The sequence below is a fragment of the Leucopleurus acutus genome (genome assembly GCF_964270905.1).
Source record: "Leucopleurus acutus genome assembly, chromosome: 11".
Lineage (NCBI taxonomy): Eukaryota > Metazoa > Chordata > Mammalia > Artiodactyla > Delphinidae > Leucopleurus > Leucopleurus acutus.
The window spans coordinates 79,760,109-79,778,868 of record NC_139152.1 but is presented as its reverse complement, the minus strand read 5'-3'; the positions used below and the strand labels follow the sequence as shown (position 1 = coordinate 79,778,868).

Genomic DNA, 18,760 nt, shown 5'->3' with positions numbered 1-18,760 from the left:
CGGGGAAATATAGCCATTATTTTGTAATAACTTTAAATGGAGCATAATCTATAAAAATATTTCATCACTATATTGCAAAACTGAAATTAATATACTATTGTAAATCAACTATACTTCAGTTTTAAAAATTTTAAAAAAGATGCCCTTGGGAATTCGCTGGCTGTCCAGTGGTCAGGACTCCGCATTTTCACTGCCAAGGGCCTGGGTTCAATCCCTGGTCGGGGAACTAAGATCCTGCAAGCCATGCAGCACATCAAAAAAAAAAAAAAAAGTAAAAGACGCCCTTCATCAAGTTGAAGAGGTTCTCTTTCATTCTTACTTTGCTGAGAATTTTTAATCAGAAATAAATGTTGGATATTGTCAAATGCTCTTTTTGCATTTATTGAGATGATCATATGGTTTCCCTATGTTAGTCTGTTAACATAGTGAATTACATTAATTTTATAACGTTAGCCCAAATTTGCATTCTTGAGATAAGCCTAAGTCATATGTATTATTTTTTATACATCATTGGATTCCAATTGCTAAAATTTTGTTTAGTACTTCTCTATCTGTACTTCTGATAAATATTGGTTTGTAGTTTTCCTGTGATTTTGGTGTTAGGGTAATGCTGACCTCAAACAATAAGTTGGGAATTATCCCCTCTTCTATTTCCTGGAAGCATTTGTTGAGAATTGGGATATTTTCTTCTTTAAATATTTTAAAGAATTCACCAGTGTAGCCATTTAGGTTTGGCATTTTCTTTGTCAGAAATATCTGCAGAATCTGTAGTGATGTCACTTCTTTCATTCCTGATATTGGTAATTTAAGGGGGTTTTTATGTTTCTCATCAATCTAGCTAAATGTTTATCTATTTTACTGATCTCAAAGAACTAGCTTTTAATTTCACTGATTTTCTCAATTGATTTTGTTTTCTATTGCACTGAGTTCTTCTCTAATCTTTTTTCTTTTCATTTGCTCCTTTTGGGTTTTACTTGCTATTATTTTTCTAGCTTAAGGTGGAAGCTGAAGTTATTGAGTCCTTTCCTTTTCTAATACAGGTATTTAATGATATAAATTTCCCTGTAAGTACTGCTTTAGCTGATTCCCACAAATTATAATGTTTTCATTTGCATTCAGTTCATTATACATTCTAATTTTTTATTTCATCTTTTTATGTTTAAGCAATTTGTATCTTTATATTTAAAGTGGATTTCATGGATTCAGTATACAGTTGGATACAAAAGATTCACTCTCATAATAAGGGTAACGACAACTTATACTTAATGCAATTACTGATACTGCTGTTTAAATCTACTATTTTACTGTTTATTTTCTATTTGTCCCATTTATTCTTTGTTCCCCTTTCTTCTTTTCCTTCCTTCTTTTGGATTATTTTCTATGGCTACATTTTATCATCTTTGTTGGTTTACTAGTTGTAACTTTTTCTTTTGTGGTTGCTTTGGGGTTTACAGTATACATTCTTAGCTTATAATATTCCACTTTCAGGTAGTATTATTCTGCTTCACAGTTAGTATAAGAATCTTAAGAGTAGTATGCTTTCATTTCCCTCCCCTCACCCTTGATGATACTCTTCTCAGACATTTCACTTTACATATGTTAACCACACAATACATTGTTATTATTTTTGCTTTAAATGTCTATTAGCCTTTAATGAAAATTTAAAATAAGGAAAAAAAGCCTTACATTTGTACACATATTTACCATTTTTGTTGCTCTTTATTCCTTTGCATAGAAGATTTCTATCCAGTACCTTTAACATTTCCTGTAGGGCAAAAGTCTTCTTGTGATAAATTCTTTCAGCCTTTCTAGGTTTGAAAAAGTTTTATTTCATTTTCAAAAGGTATTCTCACTAGGTACAGAATCTAAGTTGAGTTTTTTATTTTCAAAAATTCAGTATTTGAAAATTATTTCAAATATTTTGGGTCTTTTTAAAATTCAGTTGTATAAATCCAATCTCTATTATGCTTTCTTGGCCAGAGGCTAAAATTCAATTTCAAGTTTCCCGTTTTTACCATTTAAAATTTTTCATGCTTATTTAGCTTTTAAATTCCATGACAAAAAAAGTTTCATCTTTATGCATAAAGTTACTAAAATTATTTTATTTATCCAACCTCTTTTAATACACATTATGTGCATTTATAGAAAAAGGCAATAGGAAAATATTAACCGATTTAAATACAGCATGTAGCAAAACACACTTTTATGTCTTCTAAATCTGTTTGATAATGATATATAAGAAAACCTGTTACAAGCCATAATGCTTTTATAACCTGTCAGGAAAAAAGATTATAGAAGCACTCCTAAAGCTTTAATACAAATGTATTCTCTGAGCCGCACTAAGACAAAGTAATCTGCTTTTATTTCTTGAAGTAATTATTAGTATGTTTACTCTTATTTAATATATCCTTAAAATCTCTCATCACTTAGGGGAAAAAAGTTAGTAAGCTAGCTACATTTCTTCTTTTTTTTTTTAATAGAGTTCTTTTAGTAAATACTTTCATCTCAGAAGTCAAAATTGGGCAGGAGTGCTATATACAAGGTACATAGTTTAAATCTTTGGGACAAAAGACTATAAGAAGGTAAACAAGCCAGTGGCCCTCCTAATCTTATATCACTAAAAATGTAGATCAGAGCAGGCAGATGTACACATCTACATATTATCAAAGAGGTGTAAATTCTTTTGACAATTAACCTTCCTGTTGTGTTTTTTTAAATTTTATTTATTTTATAGTAAGGTCAATAGTATAAAATATTACACACAACACACAAAGAACTAGAGAAAGTTAATGATATAAACCACAAAACAAAATAAACCACACATCATTTGGGAGAAAAAAAATGGCACTAATACTGTAATATTTAGTATGTAATATGAAATTTTCACTGTTTGTAAGTTGAATTATATTGATTGAAACTTTATAGTATAATTTTGTATGTTATTAATTCATGAGATAATCAACAGATATGCAGTTCTGGTTGAGTCTTATAAACTCTTAAAAGTTTTCATAAAGTGAAATTAGCTAAAAAATACTGACCAGGAGTAGAGATTTGTTAGAAGTATAATACAGTAACATAAATGCAATTGATATAATGTAATCTGTGCAATTCGAAATTCTGAAAATTTTCTTATCAAATGTACAATAAATAATAGTCATACTTGACTTCATCAAGTTAACAAAATAATTATTAATCAACCTTGTGTTTTATTAGTCAACTGCTTAGAAACCCAAAACACCAATTAAAATTACTTTCTCCATAAAAATAGAAGGTATCTCAAACTCTTTAATCATCAAACATCCAAAAAAATTTGGAAGGCAACTGTCAACCAAAAATATTATGTTTAAAAGAGGTTATTAAAAAACATACATAATCTATTTTTTTTTCTGCACAATTTTCTTTTCTTATGAAAAAGGGCACTTAGTGTATAGCTAAAGCTTTCAGAAAATAAAGATTCTGTTGGCTTTCCTCTTAGGCAGATGACACAGTGTACAGTTTTTAATATAAAAATATAAATATTTTTGACAGAAAAGATGAAACAGTGGTTGGTATACAATCCCATCACCCTTTTACTTGAAAAAAAATTTTCCCAGAGGCCATGAAAACAATACTGAATCTATATAGCTCTGTGTTGCCAGAAGCTTCCCAAATTACAAAACATTAAAGTATTCACTGAAATTTCAAAAGTGTGCCCGTAGTCTTTTGTTTTCTTCTCGTAGTCTTTCAATTTCTGCCACTAAACCTTCATTCACTGAGTATCTTTCCAACAAAGAGTGCATTTCATTCTAGAAAAGGGGGAAAAAAAGCTTTTAAAATTATTGCCATCTCATTTATTTGGCAAGCCCTTTTACATATTTTCAGCTATCATTTTTCTCAGGTTCGATTAACTAACTAAATGATTTTTTTTTTAACTTAACCACCCTTACTACTTTGTTAATATAAATGAAAGAGCACTGGTGAAATTTATATATTTGGAAAGCTTATATTTGCACATTTCTGAAGCTTTTTGCTTACTTACTGCAAAAAAAAAAAGCTGTGAAAAAGTAGCTATCATACTTTTTTTATCATACTATCATATCATATCTTTGTAACTATCACAGGTTACAAAGAAGGGTGACTAGTTAAAATCTATTTTACTTATTAAATTTCTAAAACTCCCTGTTTATTTCTTAGCAATTAGATATAACTAAGTCAAAATACATCACCCCTTTATGGACTTTTTAGATCCACAGCTATGCTCACTTACAATACAATATGTCAATACATACCAATTGCATATGAAACTGTTTAATCATCTCCACTTGCAAATTCACAATATCCTTATGGCATGCTTCTCTAGGGAAGAATGTAAAATATTTATTAGAATTATAACAGTTTTACCAGCTCTAGATCATTCAAGAAAATGGCTAAACTCTTATCGTTTCACGTTACTGTTAATAATTATTATTACAATAGTAAAAATACCACTGCACCTAGTATTTATTTACTCTGTGCTAGGCACTGTTTCTTGTACTTCAGATGTAAAAATTCATTTAATCTTCACAACTAGGTGCAATTATTACCTCCATTTTACCAATGAAGTAACTGAGTCAGAGTAGTTATAACTTATCCAATGTCACACAACTAGTAAATGGTGGAGTAGGATATAACCCCAGGCTGTCTACCTCCAGAACTCTCATTATACTACATTCCTTAATACAGAAATTATCATTAAGGAAAGACACAGGTTTATATTACAATGAAATACAGATAATGCTCTAGGTTATAATGTTTTAACTATTATCAATGTTTAAGCTATCAAAAAAAAAAAAAAAAAAAAAAACTTCCAGCAGAATGAAAAGAGCCTATTTGGGTGTAACAGAGGTTACTCAATAAAATGCAATTAATTCATGCCTACAAAAGCCATAAAAGTGGGAATTCCCTGGCATCCCAGTGGTTAGGACTCAACATTTTCACTGCCGTGGCCCAGGTTCAATCCCTGGTCAGGGAACTAAGATCCTGCAAGCCACACGGTGCAGCCAAAGAAAAAGACATAAAAGTTATGAAGTATAACAATAAAAGGAACATTCAGCCACCTGCCACACAACTTATGGGCTAGAACATTATCAAAATCATAGAAGCTTCCTGTGTGCTCCTCTCTGACTCCAACATTTATTACCTCTTGGGAGAAGCCTAAGAAAGAAGTCACTATGCTGCTGAATTTTGTTTGAGCAAATAAATGTTTTAAAAAGAAATATATATATATATGTATGTTTGTATATATAACACAGAATCTGTAGTCAGTCTATTTTCGTTGTGCTTGCTTTTGAGCATTACAAAAAGGGTACCATATCCTATGTAGGCTTGAGTAGTGGACATTTAAAAAATAATCCAGTATCATGTTTTCAAGTTTCATATTCCACATATCTGTAATTCACTGATTTATACTAGTGTGTACATTCTCCTGTCAATTTGAATTGTTTTCAAGTGTTTATTATTACAATGTTGTTATAAACAATCATGTATATGTCTTCCAACCCACATGTGCCAATTTCTGTAGATGATATATCCAAGAGTAGATATGTTGAGTTATAGGTATGATCCAGGGGTACACTGCTCAGACTTACAAAATAACAGAAATTATTTTCCAAAGTGGTAGTATCAATGGACACACTCATCATCAGTATAACAGAGCTCATCTAGCTTTACATCCACACCAAGACTTGGTGTTACCAAGCTTTTTACAATATTTTCCCATCTACTGGGTGTGAAATGGTATCCCATTGCATTTTCAGTTGTCTGATTAATTTGTAGGGCTGAGCATCTTTCCTTATGTTCATATACCATTCCTCTTCTGTGAAATGCTTGCCTATGTCTTTAAACTATTTTTCTACTGAATGTCTTTTTTAAAAAAAATTATAAGAGGTCTTTACATAATCTGATCCTTTATTGGTTATATGAGTACTGTAGATACCTTTTGTCTTTTCATTTTATTAATAGTGTCCTGGGATAAACAATTCCTATTAATATTCTCAAATTTACTAACCTAATATTAATGCAAATTTATCAATCTATTTTTATAGGTAGTGTACCCTCTTATTTTTAAGTAACTTCTCAAACCCTGAAGTCATATATTGATATAAATTCTCTTACAATGCCTAAAATGTTTCCATTTACATTTAAACTTTTACCCTGTACGGAACTGATTTTTTAAATAGCATGCAACAGGGATATATACATTTCCTCTGTCATATATCACATTTCCATATATACATAGGCATTTTTTGGGGGGGCTGCCTATTTGATCCCTTTGGGCAATTTGTCCACCCTGTGTTAATGATACACTTTTTTTTGTGTGTGTGGTACGCGGGCCTCTCACTGTTGTGGCCTCTCCCGTTGCGGAGCACAGGCTCCAGACGCGCAGGCTCAGCGGCCATGGCTCACGGGCCCAGCGGCTCCACGGCATGTGGGATCTTCCCAGACCGGGGCACGAACCTGTGTCCCCTGCATTGGCAGGCGGACTCTCAACCACTGCGCCACCAGGGAAGCCCAATGATACACTCTTTTAATGATAGCCTATCTATCTGACCAACCAGTCCCCTTCAACCTTATTCTTCTCCAGTGTCTTGGTTATTCCATATCTTCCTTCTTCCATATACATTTTGGAATTATCTCATCATCTTCTTCCAAAAAACCCAGTTGGGATTTGATTGGAATTGCATTCAATCTATAGACCAAGTTAGAAGAACTGACAGCTTCATAATATCTTCCCATTTAAGTGTTAATGCTTTCTAATAATTTTTTTTTAATGTTTTTCCACACACAGATCTTTACCATCTTTGGTTAGATTTATTCCTAAGTACCTTATTTCTTCTGTTGCAACTAAAAGATATTTAAAAAAATTTGTTTCTCTTCTGCTTTGAGTTATGACAAGAGCTGTATTAAAAAACAAACACAAACAAACAACAACAAAAAGTGAAGGCATCGTAGAACCACTAAAGTAGCCAGGATTGGAGGGACCATGGTCTTGTAAAGAAGGCGAGTCTACTAGGTAACCTCCACATTTACCTCTGCTTTTCCCTCTGCGGGATGTGCTGATTCAATATTATGAGAAAAAGAGGCTGAGATGAGAGCAGTGGCCTGGAGTTTGAGACAGTCTCACTTGGTTGGGGAGTATTAGAATTCAGAACTCCCAAGGCAGCCAGCACTGCAAGGTCCAAGATTCTGGAAAGGGGGTACCTGTAGAAAGTAAACCTGAATCTGTGCAATTTCCCCTCAAGACATCTTTAACTCCTAAGCAATGCCTGTACTGAGTTAGATGGCAGGAAAACAAACATAAAGTGGCAGCTAGGGCTTCCCTGGTGGCGCGGTGGTTGAGAGTCCGCCTGCCGATGCAGGGGACATGGGTTCGTGCCCCGGTCCGGGAAGATCCCACATGCCGCGGAGCGGCTGGGCCCATGAGCCATGGCCGCTGAGCCTGCGCGTCTGGAGCCTGTGCTCCGCAACGGGAGAGGCCACAACAGTGAGAGGCCCGCGTACTGCAAAAAAAAAAAAAAAAAAAAAAATGGCAGCTAGAGAGGAGAAAAGGATTTTGAGAGCCCTGTGATGAAGAATTGGAGGTTTAAGTTCGGGACCCACCAAGATAAAAAAGCCTGGTGAATACTCCAGACATTCAGCTCACATCTTAAAAGGGCACAGACTAAACCCTAGGAATAAAGGCAAACCAGAAATAAAATAGCCCTAAGAAAACCTAAAACCCAGGAAATGATCTGCTTGCAAGAAACTTAAATCTTCTTTAAAGACAACAGAAATAAACCCACAGACTTCTGCTTAGGATGTTAGCTCCCTAGCCCTAATAATGAGAACAAGCCAGATAACCTATAAAATCATACATTTTAAATAAATTCAACTTTGAGAGTGCAAAGAAATCTAAATGAACTAAAATCCAGAAAATGGTGAGTCCCTCCAGAAGAAGAAAGACCCACAGTTGTTTTCATCCCAGACAGGGCAGCAGGGGAAGAAAGCTGCCACTGATAGGCTAAAGAGAACTAGCTGAAATTTTTATAGATTTTTAAAGGTCAAGTGAAGACTGTCAAGACAGTTTAGAATCCCAAGGAGTCCCAGCCGAAAATAAAGTCTCCATTCCCTCAACAACTTTTTGCCACAGGACTTCACTGAGCGCTCACGTAAAAATTAGGGGCAGAGCAGGAGGGCTGAGAGAGACAGCCCCTAGGGCACAGATGCACAGAGCCTGGTGAAGACTTAGGGCAGGGGAGGAGAACTGACAGTAACCCCTCTGAAGCACTCCAGGCCCTCACAGAGAAGTCAGCCTCCAGAGCTGAGGGAGAATGGCTAGCAGAGAGCCTCTCAATAGCCCACTCTGTCCCTCCGTTGTAAGGTACAGCTGGCAACACCTACTGGAGGCTGAAGTCAGAGCAGGCGAATTTGCAGAAATCCTGAGCCATTCTGGGTCCTCTAAGCAGAGGCTGCCTATGGCTGACAGAGGGGCAGAAGAGCAGAGAGAGGCCCCTACCCATCCTCAATCCCCAGGTACAGGCACACAAGGCATGATTTCTTTCTAAATTTGCCCCAGAAGAACTTCTCCCTTTCTGTGTTTTCAACATTGCTTTATTCACATTATATTACAGCTGTAACCAGACAATTCTGCCATTTTGCCCTATATATGCATTCCTGAAATATCTCATATATTTTAAAAAACTGTTTATGGAAAAATAATAGGACCAGATTTTTTTAAACGTGGTATGTACATATAACGGAGTATTATTCAGCCTTAAAAAAGAAAGAAATCTTGACATGTGACGTGGATGAACCTGGAGGGCATAATGCTAAGTGAAATAAGCCAGACACAGAAGCACAAATACTGCATGATCCCATTTATATGAGATATCTAAAACAGTCAAACTCATGGAAGCAAAGAACAGAATTGTGGGTGTCAGGGGCTGGGGAGAAGGGAAAACAGGGAGTTGCTAATCAACGAGTATAAAATTTCAATACACAAAGTAAGTTCAAGAGGACTGCTGTTACAATATTGTGTCTATAGTTAACAATACCGCATATTGCACACTTGAAAATCCAAGAGGGTATCTCATGGTAAGTATTCTTACCACAGTAATACTGAAAAAGCAAAAAAAAAAAAAAAAAGGAAAGAAAGTAACAGGATTTAAGGAGAAAGGACTTGGGCAGACCACTCAAAACCTATATAATCTTTGTAACCTGAGCACTAACAAAAACAAATAAATCCTAATAAAAATACTAGCATAGTTTAAATATTGAATAATCAAAGATTTTACCTTAAAAAAAAGTGAGGGTCATTTGGTAAAAGGGGAAAGAAGATAGAAGAAAGGATTGGGGCTGTCAAGCATGGAGGCAAGGATAAAATGCCCAAAGATGGGGAAAAAATCACAAAATAAGCACTTCCTAACACAAAGCACATAGCCAAGCCAAATTAAGAGGAAGGGAATAGGAGGAGATGGACATGGATAGGTGATTTGCTGCCTTTACCTGTGTTCATGTACTTTGTTTTGGTGGCTGTTACATGAACCACCCAAATTTCCTTATCATGTTGTCATTACTGCCCTATTTACAAATGAGTTAATTAACATCAAAGAAACACACATCATAGCAGCCCACACTATACCTACCCTAATTAAACTATAATGCTTTTGTGGGCAGATCATCCGTTTTTGTATCCTTAGTATCAGTACATACTAGGCACATTATAAATGTCAAAATGATTATTTTTCTTTAAAAACATATTTGTTAACATTTAAACATTTTTTTCAAAACATTTTTAACATTAAAAAGAAACATGCACCAACAAAAACTGCACATCTTCTCCAACGTTCTTGCCATGGTATTCCAAATCTGAGCAAGAGTACTAAGTAACTAAAGGTCAGAAAAGGAAAAAAAATGCAAAAGATTCTAATAATTGAAAATAGCTTTCAAAATATATTGAGATGACAGGTAAAAGGAACCAGCATTCTAGAACATTCTTACAACATTCAAAATTCAAAGAATGAGAGACAAGGACAGGTGCAGGCAAGAACTTTTTAAAATTAAGTATTACATTCTGATGCATTCTACTTGAAAATATTCAGAATTCCTTTAAAAAATATCTTTACTACATTACTGCACATAGCATACTTAACAGGTGATCTATAAATATTGTAAGAATCCCATTTGAGCTTACCAGAATCTGTCCATAGTTTGATGATGAAAAAGATCCACAATGGCAGCCAGCCTGCTACACCATCCTGCCAAGTTATCTAATAACTGCCCTAGGGAATGTGCCTTTTCCTAGCTGATATAAAATAAACTCAACACTTCAAGATCAACAAAACTCATATCTTCTATGGTTTTATGGACCCCAGAACTTAGGCAAAAGTAGTAACCACAAACATTACTCATAGTTACAGTTTTACACCTAATAAAAAAAGCTAGTCAAGGTCTAGATAATTTCTCAATTACCTAAAGTCATCCAATGTTTCCTGTATCATGTTCTGAATAAAACGGATTTGAACAGATGTCAATGGTGCATTTGGCCGATTATTTCCAATGGTATCAGCTATTTTTTCTGATAGTGAACTGGCAACTCCAGCAGTGACAGAAGATGCTATCTTTGGATCTAAAATTAAAAATGGACAAAATATTAATAGTCAACTTGGACTAAGAGACATCAAACACTTCTAAATATGATTTGGCAAGAGAAAACTTGAAAAACTGGTAAGAAACAGTGATCTTGTGACATTTAGAAAAATTCACTGTCTGGAATAGAAATCTTAGAAACGTTCAATGACATTATTTCTAATAAGTCATTTATCTCTCTCTCTATCAATCTATCTACCTACCTACCTACCTAAACTGCCAAGTGTCTAATGTAATAACATATGACAGAGGAATTAATCTTGAAGAATCTCTGAATCATTTTCTCTTACAAAAGATGAATGTGACAAGCCACACCACAAACTAGATAAACCAAGACTATTAGAAACAAACAGAAGGAACAGAGGAGTAAAGTAGTTCTACAGGCAAGGCCCTAGAGTTTAAGTTAATGCAATATATCCACAGAAATCTTAAAATATAGGTATCTATATAAAAGAACTACTACTATACAAAGAGTTTTTTGTATAGGTAACTCTTATCGCTGAACCTAATATCACTTTAAATGTGATGGAGTTTTTAGGGTCTCTGCCATGAACTCTATAGATAGAACTTTAATATGGAAAAAAAAGACAATTTCAGGTACTTAATGACCCATTTTCAAAGGGTCCTATATTCCTATCTGTACCATAGTAGATCAAGACACTTACATATTGGATTGAAAATGAAATTCACACCCAAAGAGTACCAAATCAATGTGGCTGAATTTAACATTTCATACCCATTTCATCGTCTTCTAGTAAGAGAGTCACACACTAGAGAAGTGTCATAAATTTTAAATTCCTTGAACTTTTTCATCTATGATCACTCTCTTAACTTATCGTTTTCAAGTTAAATACTGGGAGTTTTCAACTTAGCACTCAAACATCAGGAAGTTTTATGTACTTACTTGGAGTTGAGGATCCATTGACTGGAAGTTCATATATAAACTGGCCTTCAATTTCTTTTTCTGGCTTTTCAAATTTCTCAGGACTTCTTGTTTGGTTGGATGATGGAGAGGTATTTAGATTTCCAGTTTCAGCACCAGAGATCAACTTTGCAAACTTCACATTTAAAATAAACAATTAATATATAAATTCTGGTTTTATCCATATTATCCATATAATTTGTATCTACTTTTCTCTTTTTTCCAGTAAGTACGGTCAGAAAAAGGAAGAATAGAAAGGTATCTTGAAGGAGAAAAAAATGTTGCTAGGGCCAGTGGCAAAATAAATCAACTTTACTAATCAAAAACAATTTCAATGATAACATGATAAGCAAAAGCTCATTTACTAAGAATCTGCAGTTGAATATCATTTAAAATGGCAATCACAGGCCAAAAAAACTAAATAAATAAATCCCCAAACTCTCATGTGATAACTGGTCAGAAATATTTCAAAAATAAGTCAAAAGACTTTTTTGTACTTCTTAAATGATATCTTTTCAATATCATTCTAAAAAATAAAAATGAAAATAAACAGACCTACTGCACAATAGACTCTATTAGATTACAGCAGAAGGTAATGATGATGAAATACCTTCTCAGCACCATCAATTTGCTCTAAGACTTAGAGTAAAAGACTTGACCACCAACTTGGTGCTTTGTGCTACAATGGAAATACATTCTAAAAGAAGTCAGGTATAAAATATTCTTACACAGACAGTTAAATCAAGTATCTTGTCTTAGGAAACAAACAGTGTAAGATTACACCTGCTGTTACCTCCAACATATCCAAAGACAGATTTCAAAAGTAATCTTCAGTTTTTAACATGTGACATCAAGATTTAAGAATATTTTCTACCTAGTAAGTGCACAGCACTGTCAATAATTAGGACATATCCAGTGGCAGCTGCCTGCTTTCTAGTGATGAGATGCATTATACTTGCTAGTGATAAACACACACAGTGAGTTCAATATCATTTATAGGCAGATACCTGCTTGAAGGAGTCTTTAGGTTCCTGTTTTCCCAGATACATTTTCTTAGATTCAGCTGTCAGATCATGATTTTCATTTTCTTCTTTCCCTGGAGACCCCATAAAGACATTAAGAGGACTAGAATGCAACACTGAAGTGCTTGAAGCTACTGGATTTTTTCTTGGAGGAAACACTGAGTTCAACTGTGGTAGAAAGTCAAGGCCTGAAAAAGAGGAGAAAAAAACTAGCACTTATATGGGATGTTCCCCAATCTTGGATATTTAAGAAAAGCACTTAACACAACAGACATGTTAATACGGTAGAAAGACATGGGATTTCGATTCAGAAGACAGGTTCACTTATCAGCTCTACCCCTTATTTCATCTGAGTTTTTGGGTAAAGTCGTAAAGACTGTTAAGTGATCTGTAAATGTGAATGATGATATCCACCTCCCTGAGTGGTGAGGCTTAAAAGAGATATTGTATGTGAAGATACATTGAAAACTGCAAAATACAATGAATGTTTTAGTAAATAAAAGTTTTTGACAAAATTGTTAATTTGGTATATGTCTGTGGTATATCTTGGTAGGTAGCCTCTAAGATGGTTCCTCATGATCTCCGTCTCCTGCCAAGGATCCATGGCCTCGTGTAATCACCTCCCTTGGAATGTGGGTTGGACCTAGGAACTTGCTTCTAACAAAGAGTATATAGCAAGAGTGGCAGATCTCACTTCCAAGATTAAGTTACAAACACACTGTGGCTTCCATCTTGAGTGCCCTCTCACTTTCTCACACCAGCCCTGAGAGAAGCTAGCTGCCGTGTTGTCAGCTGCCCTGTGGAGAGGCCCACATAGGCAGGAACTGATATCTTTGGCCAAGAGCCACATGAATGAGTTTGGAAGCAGATCCTTGCCCAGTCAAGCCTTGAGATGACTGCAGCCCTGCTGATACCCTAATTAAAACATCATGAGACATCCGAAGCCAAAGGTACCCAACTAAGCCATACTTGGATTCTTCACCCACAATTATGAGATGGTAAGTGTTCTTTTAAGCTTCAAAATATTGGGGTAATTTGTTTGTTACACAGCAGTAGATAACACAAAATCACTTTTAACTTTGATAAAAATACTTCTCAACAGTTCTTACCATCTCCTTTGCCTACGGACTCATCACTTCCTTTGTTAACTACAGCATCTATAATAAAATTAGAAAATAAAATTTAAAAAATAGTGAAAAAGAAGCCATAGCAATTTAGGCTTCCTATTCGTTCCCCAAAGAGTTCAGGGACTAATAGTTTTAAGAAGAAAAATCTGAGTGAAGGTAAAGCTAGTATTCATATAAACTTCCCTTTTCATTCTTTTAGCTTCATGCATAGCAGCAAAGATAATTCTATGTATAGAGTCATTTAATGAGACAGCAAGGTATACTAGAAAAAGCACTGGAGTAGGCTCCAGAGACCTGTAATCCAGTTCTGCTTATACCACTGAATAGCTCTGTCACCTTGGACAAGACTTGAATATAATTATGCTTCAGTTTCTGTACTTATGTAACGGGGACAATGCCCCAACCATCTCACAAGACTGTTTTGAGGATCAATTGAAATAATGTAAAAATATTTTGTAAGCAACACAATGTTATTAAAAATATAAGGTTTCATTAAAATTTTTTCAATGGTAGAACATGTTTAAGAATATTTCAATACTGTAGTATTATTCATTTACCAAATAACAACCAAAAATTGCTTAACTCCATTTTAACAGATTAATAGAAAAATGGGCAAAGGTCATTAAAAAATTCACCAGAAATTCACATGGCCAATAAATTGATTATCATACATGATTATCATATTAGTAGGACTATCATCCATCTCTCCATCCATTCATTCATCTATCTGTATGTGTGTATTATACCTAGTAATCGCACAACACAGACACTTTTATATAAGTTACTCATTTTTTCCTAACAAAAGCAGAGGTACTCTTATTTAAAAGATGAAGAAATTGAAGCACAAACAGATTAAGACTTTTACCTAAGTAGTGTTGAATCTTTGAGATTAAAACACAAATCTCTTGACAGTGAAAACCAGTACTATATTTAGTATCCATGTCTTTTTCTTATCAATAATATCAAACTCCAATAAACGAAGGGCCTATGGCTCAAATTCTAATCATATCTTTTTAAACAGCAAAAGCAATTAAAAAGGAATTTATATCCTTTATTACTTTCAAAAACCATTAAAAAGGATTTCATTTATAACTCAAACACTTTCAAAAAGCCCCTTCAATTAAAAAATTACTCCAGCGGTTCTCATAAACAAAGCTCCACAATTGGGTACTAACCTCCAAAACCTTTCTCAACTCCAGCCCAAGCCACTTTTACCTCCTTTGCCCACATCTCTCCTCTCTTTACCCCTCAACTAGGTAGTATGACCTCTCTTCATCCTGAAAGGAATCCTTCCTCTTTTATTAGATGGAAGATAGCAATTTGACCAGGCAATTTAAGGAGTCATTTTCAAGCTGGGGTAAGGCAGAAGACACTCAATAATTCTGTACCAATACATATATATTTATTCTTTCTGCTTATGAAATTAGTTGAAGAAAATTTTGAAACCAGACAATTTTAAAGTAAAAAGTTAAATTTTATAAGATCATGAGTGGATGTAATAATTTAAACACCCTGCTACTGATGACATTTAGATTCACTCCTGTTTTTCAATACTATAAATAAACAGTAAACACACAAATCTCTGTGGGCTTCTCTGAATATTTTCTTAGGTAAATTTATAGAAATGGAATTAACAGGACAAAAAGAATGAATATTTAAGTCTGCCAAATCGTCTTCTAGAAATTAACCCATACTGTTAATGATACTGCTATTAGTAGTGAGACTATCCCAGTAAAGAAAACAGTATGAACATTAGCACCAAAACAGCACAGCCAAACCATGTGCCTAGTTCATATAGAGTGAACAACGATATATGTTTCCGTTTAACAAACTGGCAAAGGTTTTTTCTTTTTGTTTTTTTTGGCTTTTTTCTTTTTAATGGCAACGTCTACTAGCAATGGGGAGTGTGTGTGTGTGTGTGTGTGTGTGTGTGTGTGTGTGTGTGTGTGTGTGTGTGTGTGTGTGTGTGTGTGTGTGTGTGTATGTGTATGGTACTTTCATATATAGTTAGTGTAAAAGATGAGGCAATCTAACCCCCAGCCATATTTCTCCATGAAAACATTTAATACCAGTTAAATACTAATAATCAAAGAAACAAATTTTTTTATGTTAGGAAGATATTTTTTGCCTATCAAAATATCCAAGATTTGGGGAAGATTTATTTAGAAGTAGATACAAGTAAAAGATTGCCTATGGAGGCAAAACTTCCTTTAAGAAACTTCTGTGGAAATTAAAATGCTAACTTGAGAGCTATTTGCTTGGTTCCCATGTGAAAATTACTAGCATATATTTTGGAATGATAACATTTGAAATATCTGGGCAAAGGGAAAGATACCATCTCAGGGATTGAGAAAATTAGCAACTGTCTTGAATAGAGTGAGACTGAAGCTATTATCCACATCTTTTAGCCAGAATAAAAATGTCATGATGACCCAAGCAAGAGGACATGATCCTCTGATCTGAACAGACTTACCATCTCGGATAGGTGAGAACATGTCACCTAAACTACTTTTTCCAGTATCATCAAAGCTGGAGAAATCCTGGGTTTTCCCACTCTCTGTTTCCTTAGATAAAATATCTGTGTTTATGCTTCGAGGCAGACCTTATAGAAATTGGATATAAAAATAAACATTTTTATTATTTCTCATAATAAATTTATCACGAGAAGCTAGGCTCTAAAAATGAATGCCTTACCTATATCATTGGTAACACTACAACTGTGGGCATCAGGAAAGAAAGCAGAATATAACAATAGCCCAGTTAAGCATCCTTTTCATCGAATGAAGGGCTCCTCAAAAGCAAATAACTTATTTGCTCATATAACACCACTTTTTAAATCTACTTTGATAGAACTTTTCTAAATAATTCATGTACTTTTCTTAAACAACTTATTTTTGTTAGTGACTGACTCACTGTTAGGATCATCTACCAGTGATTAAAAAAAAAGTCTCTAAGGCATATAGTACAATGCCTAACATATAGCAGTTTTCAAGCAACGTTAGTTTCTTTCCCCAGCTTGCAGTGAATGGGTCTCTTTTTTCCCCTTTTTATTTTTTTCTTCACTAACAGTGGGAACCTAACACTGCTCTCAGCGTTACTGACCTTAAATGACTTCATTAACCTTGGGATAGTTTACTGAGAGGAAGGAAACCAGAATACCAAACTCATAAAGAATAGTACAGTAGACAACAATAAAGAGGCATGCAGTTTACTTCCTCTCTCAGTATATATTGCATGACTTTAGGGCAAGGACGTTATAATAGGAACTCGGCAGGCTCAGTAACTTCTTGCTCATTTTTGGGTCAAGGACTGAGTTCTAGAGATTCAAGAACTTTGATGAAATCTTGGCATTTGAATCGGTAGCATATGACTGTCTTACATTTTTAAAACTGTTTTATTTGCCATCTTGGTCCCAAATGAAAACTGAAAAGCCTGGGATAAAAACAAAGATTAGCTTTGTTCACAATATTCAAAAATGTCCAAGCCTGGCTAATGAAATAAACCTAATAACCTCACAAAAGTTATGACCAAACATTTGTACATCACTGTCATTGAAGGGTGTTTATACCAAGAGTGTAATCGGTTATAAAGAAGAAATTTCTCTCCCTTTTCTAGGTCCTCAACATGTTTGATGCATAACTCTAGCCTCTGGAACTTTATGAAATAGAAGCTTGGTATCATTTGAAAATAGTGCTAAAGCCTTATTTTTCTCTTCTTAAATGGCTGTTTCCTACTGAAAATGAGCGCTAGCAACAAGTCTGCAGACAGCGGTTCTTTTTTTAAAATATATTTATTTTTTTTTGGCTGTGTTGGGTCTTCAAGGCTGTGCGCGGGCTTTCTCTAATTGTGGCGAGTGGGGGCTACTCTTCGTTGCGGTGCGCAGGCTGCTCGTTGCAGTGGCTTCTCTTGTTGCAGAGCATGGTTTCTAGGCGCACAGGCTTCAGTAGTTGTGGCATGCAGGCTCAGTAGTTGTGGCTCGCGGGCTCTAGAGCGCAGGCTCAGTAGCTGTGGCACGCCAGCTTAGTTGCTTCGTGACATGTGGGATCTTCCCGAACCAAGGATGGAACCCATGTCCCCTGCATTGGCAGGCAGATTCTTAACCATGGCACCATCAGGGAAGTACCTGCAGAGGTTCTTTTCAATAACTAAATTAGGACACCTTCAGTAGAAGCCATACGAACTTATTTCAAATTTTAAATTTATTTTACACCATGCTTAAAGTAATAGCAATAATGATGATCATAACGACAATATTAGCAACACTATAATTTATTGAGTGCCTACATGTGCTATGCCCTTTTGATACATTTTCTCCGATTTTCACAATAACCCCAAATGTTAAATATTATCTATGGAAGAGAAAAATGAGAAAAAAGCATAGCTAAGAAAACTGCCTACTAATAAGAACCTGCTGTATAGCACAGGGAACTCCACTTCGCTGTACAGCAGAAACTAACACAACATTGTAAAACAACTATACCCCAATAAAAAATACATATATAAAAAAGAAAACTGCCTAAAGTCATCCAGGCAGGAAGGTGACAGATCTGAGACTGAAGTCTAATATACTCTCAATGTTTCACAGGGGGAAAAACGTACATGTGTGTGAGTTGAGAGAGAGAAAATGATGCAGCAAATGTGGTAAAATTTATAAAATGGTGAACCTGCTAAAGGATATACTAGAACTCAAGAGTTCTTTGTATTACTATTGAAACTTTTCTGTAAGTTTGCAATTATTTCCAAATAAAATCAATAAACCGAAATTTCTCCTTGTGGGTGCACAGTAAGCACGCATTTTGCCAGAAACTGCTAATCAGCCAAGAATTATCATTGACTGGTGGCCCTGCAGACCCAAGTCTTCCATATCTAATTAATGCTGCCATTGTTACACATAAACTTCCTTATTAAAACTAAATGACAGACACTGAGACTTCAGAAAGTTTACAATAAATGAGAGAATCTTTATTTTAATTTTTGAAAATTATGAATAAAATAAATAGTAATATTTTAAACTAACACCAATTTTCATAACATAGTTATTAATT

At 34.7% G+C, this 18,760-nt stretch overlaps 1 protein-coding gene across 2 annotated transcripts in view; it reads right to left on the bottom strand.

Annotated features, from left to right (window-relative positions):
- Positions 1-1,736: 1,736 nt before the first annotated feature.
- NEDD1 (NEDD1 gamma-tubulin ring complex targeting factor) overlaps positions 1,737-18,760 on the bottom strand; it is a 45,327-nt gene continuing 28,303 nt past the window's right edge. For both annotated transcript variants that reach the window (XM_082850607.1, XM_082850608.1), the window contains exons 9-15: positions 16,189-16,317; positions 13,698-13,745; positions 12,574-12,776; positions 11,549-11,702; positions 10,468-10,624; positions 4,269-4,335; positions 1,737-3,785 (exon numbers count right to left, since the gene is read on the bottom strand). In XM_082850607.1, coding sequence (XP_082706733.1) covers positions 3,681-3,785; positions 4,269-4,335; positions 10,468-10,624; positions 11,549-11,702; positions 12,574-12,776; positions 13,698-13,745; positions 16,189-16,317 — 863 coding nt within the window. In that variant the 3' untranslated portion in view covers positions 1,737-3,680. The remainder of the gene's footprint in view (positions 3,786-4,268; positions 4,336-10,467; positions 10,625-11,548; positions 11,703-12,573; positions 12,777-13,697; positions 13,746-16,188; positions 16,318-18,760) is intronic.